This window comes from Osmerus mordax, chromosome 14, assembly GCF_038355195.1.
Source record: "Osmerus mordax isolate fOsmMor3 chromosome 14, fOsmMor3.pri, whole genome shotgun sequence".
Classification (NCBI taxonomy): Eukaryota; Metazoa; Chordata; class Actinopteri; order Osmeriformes; family Osmeridae; genus Osmerus; species Osmerus mordax.
This window is the reverse complement of record NC_090063.1, coordinates 15,839,739-15,848,232: the sequence shown is the minus strand read 5'-3', so window position 1 is coordinate 15,848,232 and position 8,494 is coordinate 15,839,739. Positions and strand designations below refer to the sequence as shown.

The following is an 8,494-nucleotide window of genomic DNA, read 5'->3' as shown; positions in this document are numbered from 1 at the left end:
GTGACCACTGTGTGGAGGTTAGGGGGGGGTGTGTGACCACTGTGTGGAGGTGAGGGGGGGGTGTGACCACTGTGTGGAGGTGAGGGGGGGGTGTGACCACTGTGTGGAGGTGAGGGGGGGGGGAGGGGCGTGTGTGGAGGAGGTGGGGGGGGTGCAGAAGGAAGATGAAGGTTGGGTAAGTGTACTGTATTTGAGAGTGAGGCAGCTGCAGAAAGAGAGGCAGATGAGGGAGAGAGGAAGAGAATATGAGAAGGGCTTATGTGTTTGAGGGAGGCAGGGGAGGAGGGAGGGAGGGGGGGGTAAACAGAGAGGGATTGCTGTGGGGAGGAGGGAGGGTAAACAGAGAGGGATTGCTGTGGGGAGGAGGGAGGGAGGGAGGGAGGGAGGGAGGGAGGGAGGGAGGGCGGGAGGGAGGGAGGGAGGGAGGGGAGGGAGGGCGGGCGGGAGGGAGGGCGGGAGGGAGGGAGGGAGGGATGGGGGTTAACAGAAAGGGATTGCTGTGGGGAGGAGGGAGGGGAGGAGGGAGGGGAGGAGGGAGGGAGGGAGGGAGGGGAGGAGGGAGGGAGGGAGGGAGGGGAGGAGGGAGGGGAGGAGGGAGGGAGGGAGGGAGGGAGGGAGGGAGGGAGGGAGGGAGGGAGGGAGGGAGGGAGGGAGGGGAGGAGGGAGGGAGATCCATTAATCAGGTTAATCCTCAGATCCTTTGTGGTCTCTGGCCGCTCTGTAGGCCCCCACACAGCACCTCTGCAACTCTCTGTTTCATACTGCAGAACTACCAAGGCGCTCTCGTGAATGTCCTTCGTAAATTATGATTTATCTTCATCACATTGCATGCATAAATACTTTGATACTGTGTATGTACATGCTTATCATATATATATACCTATATGTACAATATACTATACATGGTATGTGTTTGTGTGTGCATAAATATAAACATACAGTACATACAGTACAAGATTAAAGACAGGAATATTTCCTGGTGTTTTGTATTTGTGTGGAAGTATAAAAGTTTAATGTCACTAATATTTAGGTTTAGTTTCATTTCTGTATTTCTTAAAGCATTTTTTTCAACTATTTTTTCATTGTAGAATTTTTCCCAAAGGCTTTTGCACAGTGCTGTATGTATACATATCTGTATCTATAACACAAATATAAAGTGTTAAAAACATGTAAATATGTACAGTAGACTATACCATTGTGTCGTTCCTTGCTGGAATCCCAGAGTGTTTCTACTTCCTGTCCCCCACTTCCTGTTTCCTGCAGGACTTCGACCACCACTGTCCCTGGGTGAACAACTGCATCGGGAGGCGGAACTACCGCTACTTCTTCCTGTTCCTGCTGTCGCTCACGCTGCACATGGTGGGCGTGTTCACCTTCGGCCTCCTGTACGTCCTCCATCACCAGGACGACCTGTGGAAGCTGCACTGCACCGTCACGTATCCTCACACACTGGGTGTGTGTGTGTGTGTGTCTGTGAGGGAGGGTGTGTGTGTGTGAGGGAGGGAGGGAGGGTGTGTGTGTGAGGGAGGGTGTGTGTGTGTGAGGGATGGAGGAAGGAAGGGTGTGTGTGTGTGAGGGATGGAGGGAGGGAGGGAGGGAGGGAAGGAAGGAAGGAAGGAAGGAAGGAAGGAGGGAGGGAGGGAGGGAGGGTGTGTGTGTGTGTGTGTGTGTGTGTGAGTGAGTGAGGGAGGAAGGGAGGGAGGGAGTGAGGGTGTGTGTGTGTGAGGGAGGGAGTGTGTTTGTTTGTGTGTGAGTATATGTATATGTATGTGTGTGTGTGAGAGGGAGGGAGTGTGTGTGTTTGTGTGTGTGTTTGTGTGTGTGTGTGAGTATATGTATGTGTGTATGTGTGTGTGTATACAAACCTCCTTGACAGCGTGCTCAGTCTGGTGGCCATGAGTGTGTGTGGCGTGTTCTTCCTCCCTGTTCTGGGTCTCACAGGGTTCCACCTCTACCTGGTCTCTAGGGGGCGCACCACCAACGAGCAGGTCAGACAGGAAACCGTGTCAACTCTCGTTATAAACTGTTATAAATATTCGTTTTGTTCATTTTAAAGTAAGATATTTCTAAATTTTCATGTTTGTAAAGTTATTCTTAAGTAGGATTATTTTAGAAACCATTTTTGAATTGTAGTTTACAAACTGTTTTCGAACTGTTTTCTTTATAAACTGTTTGAATATTAATTTTGTTTATTAAAAGTTAATGAATGGTTTTCTTTTCAAATTCTTTTTCTTCATAGACCTTTTTGAACATTAGCAGTTACGATATGAGAGGAAGCTTACATTTTTTCTGTCATCTTTTTCTCTGCAGGTTACCGGCAAGTTCCAAGGAGGCGTCAATCCTTTCACACGGGGTTGCTGCGGCAACCTGGAGTACCTTATATGCAGCCCCATGTCTCCCAGGTGATCTTATAGACCCGCTGAAACATCTAGAAAGGCTGTCATGTGACCAGCCTGCTTGTTACAGCTCTGGTCTGCTCTGGTCTCTCCAGGGTGACCAGCCTGTGTTATTACAGCCCCGGGCTGCGTTTTCCGATAACGGTGGATCGTAGCTTTCTACGAGCAAAATAACGAAACCATCGTTATTTCTTACGTGCGTTTCCCGAACATGCTCGTAAGGAGTAGGTTAATCTAAGACTTTTCAAGAGCTACAAATTTTCAAGAGCCACTTTAGCTACGATTGCTTTGGGAAACGGCCCGTAAAACTAAAATCCATCATACGATGGATTCTACGATCAACTTAGGCTTATGACGCTTTCGGGAAACGCAGCCCTGGTCTCTGCAGGGTGACCAGCCTGCTTGTTACAGCTCTGCTCTGGTCTCTCCAGGGTGACCAGCCTGTGTCCTTACAGCCCTGGTATCTCCAGGGTGACCAGCCTGTGTCCTTACAGCCCTGGTCTCTCCAGGGTGTCCAGCCTGTGTCCTTACAGCCCTGGTCTCTCCAGGGTGTCCAGCCTGTGTCCTTACAGCTCTGGTCTCTCCAGGGTGTCCAGCCTGTGTCCTTACAGCTCTGGTATCTCCAGGGTGACCAGCCTGTGTCCTTACAGCCCTGGTCTCTCCAGGGTGTCCAGCCTGTGTCCTTACAGCCCTGGTCTCTCCAGGGTGACCAGCCTGTGTCCTTACAGCCCTGGTCTCTCCAGGGTGACCAGCCTGCCTGTTACAGCCCTGGTCTCTCCAGGGTGACCAGCCTGCCTGTTACAGCTCTGGTCTCTCCAGGGTGACCAGCCTGTGTCCTTACAGCCCTGGTCTCTCCAGGGTGACCAGCCTGCCTGTTACAGCCCTGGTCTCTCCAGGGTGACTAGCCTGCCTGTTACAGCTCTGCCCTGGTCTCTCCAGGGTGACCAGCCTGCCTGTTACAGCTCTGCTCTGGTCTCTGCAGGTACGCTGCCAGAGCGGTCAGGAGGACGTCGGTCCGGGTCCAGCCTCCCTTCCTGCGGCCCGAGACCAGCAGGCACGCCCTGGTGAAGGCCAGGGACAACGGGGTGAACAGTCACAACGTCCACAACAAGGTGACCCAGGCCCAGACACGCTGCTAGTCCCACACACACGCACACATATCCACACAGACACACATGCACACAACCTCACACAACATCACACGCACGCACAAACACACACATACACACAAACACACACATCCACACACATCCACACACACACACACGCCACCATCCCTCACCTGACGTCTCCTCTCACCTCGCCCAGCGTTCGGCCGTTTCCCCGGACGAGCCCGATGCCAAGCACGTGACCCCCACGCCGCCGCCCCCCCTGCCCCCCAAACCCGACCCCAACCTGCTGAAGAGCCACCTGGCCGCGCTGGAGGGTAGGTCGCCGTGACAACCAGGTTCACCATAACAACCCCTGTACAGAGCCGTGCTCGGCTGCTGCTGCTGCTGCTGCAGTGTGGATGGATGTGCGTCGATGTAGCAGAGGGGAACACTTTAGACCTAGGAGCTCGTAGGGAGTCAGGTGGCTGAGCGGTTAGGGAATCGGGCTAGTAATCTGAAGGTTGTCAGTTCGATTCCCGGCCGTGCAAAATTACATGTGTCGTTGGGCAAGGCTTCACCCTACTTGCCTCGGGGGGAATGTCCCTGTACTTACTGTAAGTCGCTCTGGATAAGAGCGTCTGCTAAATGACTAAATGTAATGTGACAGACCCAGCACTGAGGAAACAGGGTTGCTGGTTTAATCTGTGTCGTTCAGACCACTCTGATGCAACAGAAGGTCTTGCAGCTTTGTAGAGACAGACACACAGTACTGCCCCCTGCTGGTGACACCAGACATTTAAGTTAATTGATTGTAATTTGATCTTTTATTAGGGTCCGTTTAGGAAATAATTCAGACTGTCCTTACACAAACACATGAAACACATACACACTCAGAAAGTGCAGCGAAGCATCAAGGATCAGAAATGCTAGTTCTAAACTGTGTGTGTGTGTTTCAGAGAGTGGGGTCCACTCCAAAGCGGTGATCCCTCTGTCCACCCCGACCGTCCAGCAGCTGATGCCTGTCATGGAGAACTCCTCCAGGGGCCCGTCGCCCTCTCTGGGGGACCAGGTCTGCCCCCTCCTACCTCCCCCGTCCGCCCCCCCCCCCCTCTTTACCTCGTTACACGTGTCATCATCCACAGCCCTGGACCTGACAGGCTCTGACACAGTCCTTGTGTGTTTGCGTCCCCAGATCGCCAAGGCGGCAGCGGCCGAGGCCGGCGTGAGAGTCCAGGAGGCGCCCCCCCACCCCGGCCCCCCCGGCCCCCCCGGCCAGCATCACAGGGCCTCCTCGCCCTTCCAGTCGCGCCCGCCACCCCCCCACCACCCCGCCGCCACCACCAGCCCCCTGCAGCTCAACTCCCTCACCCTCAACTCACGCTCCCTCACCCTCAAGCACGCCCATCGCCACGGCAACAAGCCCCAGCAGCCGGGCGTGCGTACGGACGTCCTGATCTCCGCCCCCCCCGCGGCAGGCGCGTTCCCCCCCCCCGGCACGCTGGCCGCCCGTTCCAGCAGCCTCTCCTACGACAGCCTCGTAGCCCCGGGAGAGGCCCATTTCCTGGGCCAGAGGGGGGTCCCGCTTGGGGGCTACCACTCCCACTACATGACCCTGGTGTCGGACGCGTCCGTGCTGCAGCACCCCCCCTCCCACGCCTACGGAGCGGTCTACATGGGAGTCAGCAGACAGTCTCCACAGCCCAGGGATCACTCACCCTCGCTTAAGGGCCTAACATCCAGAGACCCCTCTCCCTCCCTCAAAGCTTTCTCCTCCAGAGACCCCTCTCCCTCCCTCAAAGCCCTCTCCTCCAGAGACCCCTCTCCCTCCCTCAAAGCCCTCTCCTCCAGAGACCCCTCTCCCTCCCTCAAAGCCCTCTCCTCCAGGGACCCCTCTCCCTCCTTTCACGGGCTCACCTCTCGCGATCTCCCCCCTCCGGACACTCCCATCGTGCGCTACGACAACCTGTCCAAGAGCATCATGGCGTCCATCCAGGGGCGTCGTGAGCTGGAGGAGAGGGAGAGCTCCCTGCGACTGCAGGCCCGCTCCCACGCCCTCCACGGCCCCGACACGGGCGTCTACGACGTCCCCAGCCGACGCAGCCTGCCGGCGGACGGCGTGCGCCCTCCGGGGTCGCGAGGCCTCACCCCTCCGGCGTACGGGTCTCGGGAGTTCCTGATGAGCACGGGTATCCTGGGTTACGGGGTGGGGAGGGCGTCGCCTCTCGCCAGCTCGTCGACCTCCTCCCTGCCGCGCGGCCCCAGGGTGGCCTGCTCCGCCCTGCAGAGCAGTAGCACCTCCAGCCTGCACGGCAAGAACCGCTACGGCTCGCAAGCCTACTTCCCCGACCCCCTGTCCCCGCCCTCCGCCTCCACCCTGCCTCGCATCCCCTCCTTCACCGCCTCCTCCTCCTCCCACGCCTACACCCTCACCTCCTCCTCCAAGCGCCCCTCTCTCCCTCACTCCCAGGAGACCAAGGGCCCTGGGCCTCCTCTGGGACTGTTGAAGTAGCTTGGCCCACGGCAGGGTTGGTGGGGGGAGTTCATCGCTATGCAGCGCCCGTCATTGCAGGTCCCAACAGCTGTGTGTGTGAGAGGACATGGATATGCAGTTAAGGGAGCCTGTTTCTATTGTTTGTTTGTTTAAGGGAGCCTGTTTCTATTGTTTGTTTTGTTTTTTGTTTTTTTGCAGTTGTACCTCTTTTATGACAGATACTCTATGAATAAGGGATGAGTGTAAAAGCCACCTCATCCTTCTTCATCCATACGGACGATTCTCAGGACAGTCGTGCTTCCTCGTGTAGCGAGGGGAATCAGTAAACTCAGTCAAAGTTGTAGGACGTTTGAGATGATTTATTGTTTGTTTTTGTTCTCTCCTTTTTACTACGCTTAATATTTGAAACCATGTTTGATTCGTTCATGGGAAAGTCCTGTTTTAGCTACGTTTTATAGTCATTTGGGTAAATAAAGTGTTTGTTCCTGGTTTCAGAACGGTTTATGTCATAAAACCATGCTTCTGCATGGCGTTTCTCTCCTCAATGATGCGTTGACATCATCACAAACACCAGCACACCAGAATCCACTACCTGAAGAGTTTACGGCGCAAATGGAGGGGAAATGGCACCCTCTAATGCTCGTTATCGGGAGATGCCACTCAAAATAAGCTTCTGTGTTCAAATACCATCCCTAGCCCACTTGATATGAAAAAAATATATGTATATATTTATTGAGTGAGTGATGTTTCTGAGAGTTGCTATTAAATTAATCCCAAACATAGTGAGGGATACTGCTAGGTATGGTGGAAGGGCTGAGGGCTGGAGATGGTTGCCATAGCCACAGACGTAGTCAGGGTTGGAGAGATGTTTTGGACTGGAGGGAACACTGTGTATCAGTAGCAGGTTACCTAAGTTCAGTCGTTCTCACACAGCAGAGGAATGAATAGCCTGCTAGGTTCAATACGGCTTTGTTCAAGTTACAAAGGCAGCAATATCTTTGTACGTTTCTTTTCTGTCTCCCCCTCTCTCCCCCCCTCTCTCTTCATCTCTCTCTCTTGCTCTTTCTTCCTTTCTCTCTTTATCTCTTTCTCTTGCTCTCTCTTCCTTTCTCTTTACCTCTCTCTCTTTATCTCTCTACCTCTCTCTCTTTATCTGTCTTTATCTCTCTCTCTTGCTCTCTCTCCCTCTCTCTCTTTATCTCTCCCTCTTTATCTCTCTACCTCTCTCTCTGTATCTCTCTTTATCTCTCTCTCTTGCTCTCTCTCCCTCTCTACCTCTCTCTCTTTATCTCTCCCTCTTTATCTCTCTACCTCTCTCTTGTTTGTGTGGCATTGGTGATAGCTGAAGTATCATCTGAACTACAGTCAACAGGTAAGGGCACAACTCACACATGAAGAGGTGACTGCTTAAGGGATAACAGCATCTGCTAAATGAAAATGCTTTTATTACAACCTGTTGTCCGAGGAATATTCTCTCTGCATCCCATCCCACGGACAGGACTGAACCCGAACATCTCAATTTGAAAAAGCACCAAAGATTCCTTTATTCACCCAATTTTCTATGTCCTTTAAAAAAAAGATCTCAACTCTTCATCTTGTCTCATTGATCTCTCACCATTACCACACGACCAATTCATCTGCAGGTCTGTCTATTTCTTTCCTCCAATCTTTCTAGCTCTTTCTTCACCTCCCGTGTCGTGTGACAGCGCTGAACTTGTCCCATACCGTGTCTGATCACATCTCACACACGACTCCATCTCTTCATCTGCAACATCAAAATGATGACATGGCAGCGATGTGAATGTCAATGATGGAACCACTTTAAAAGCTCTTGACAAAATGTTCATTTCATCTGTGAGATGCATGTTTTTTTTTGCCATGGCCCACTTAATGGATGATTGTACTGTTTGATATATTTGAGTTTGTTTTTCTCTCCCTGTACTTTCCTATCTCACTTCTCTCTCTCTCTCTCTCTCTCTCTCTCTCTCTCTCTCTCTCCCTTTCTCTCTCTCTCTTTCTGTCTGTCTTTCCCTTCCTCTCTGTATCTCTCTCTCTCTATGTCTCTCACTCTGACTCTGACTCTCATTCTCTCTCTGTCTCTTTCTGTCTCTCCCTCTCTTCCTCCCTCTCTCTTCCTCCCTCTCTCTCTTCCTCTCCCTCGCTATCATCATAGCCTGGGGTGAAATGGTAATAAGGCTGTGGCAGAGTGGATCATCAGTTGGTTGAGAGTCAGAAGTAAAGCTCTCTGATATGTAACAGTTTCTCTTATCAAGTCAGTTCAATTCAATTCACTTACGGAATTACAGTTATCCCAAAGTAAATTCTCAGTTATCAGTGACGGATCGTAATCTAATATAAATATGATGTTACAATATCTAATATTACACACGTATTGTCTCTCATCAAGCTTTAAATCTCTTTTTAAGGATGCAGATAGTCAACAGTGAAGCATGGTCTAACTTTAATGTTGGTGAGGTGGGAAGCTGAAGGGTCGGTGCGTTGGGAGGGCAGACCCA

The 8,494-nt window shown here is 52.4% G+C and overlaps 1 protein-coding gene across 1 annotated transcript in view; it reads left to right on the top strand.

Moving 5' to 3' along the window:
• The window catches only part of LOC136956474 (palmitoyltransferase ZDHHC8B-like), a 14,111-nt gene extending 7,980 nt beyond the window's left edge, over window positions 1-6,131 (top strand). The window contains exons 3-10 of the mRNA XM_067250367.1: window positions 23-109; window positions 1,264-1,436; window positions 1,886-1,988; window positions 2,311-2,402; window positions 3,379-3,508; window positions 3,705-3,822; window positions 4,444-4,556; window positions 4,680-6,131. Of these exons, the coding sequence (XP_067106468.1) occupies window positions 23-109; window positions 1,264-1,436; window positions 1,886-1,988; window positions 2,311-2,402; window positions 3,379-3,508; window positions 3,705-3,822; window positions 4,444-4,556; window positions 4,680-5,996 (2,133 nt within the window). The 3' untranslated portion in view covers window positions 5,997-6,131. The remainder of the gene's footprint in view (window positions 1-22; window positions 110-1,263; window positions 1,437-1,885; window positions 1,989-2,310; window positions 2,403-3,378; window positions 3,509-3,704; window positions 3,823-4,443; window positions 4,557-4,679) is intronic.
• The last annotated feature ends 2,363 nt before the right edge of the window (window positions 6,132-8,494 follow it).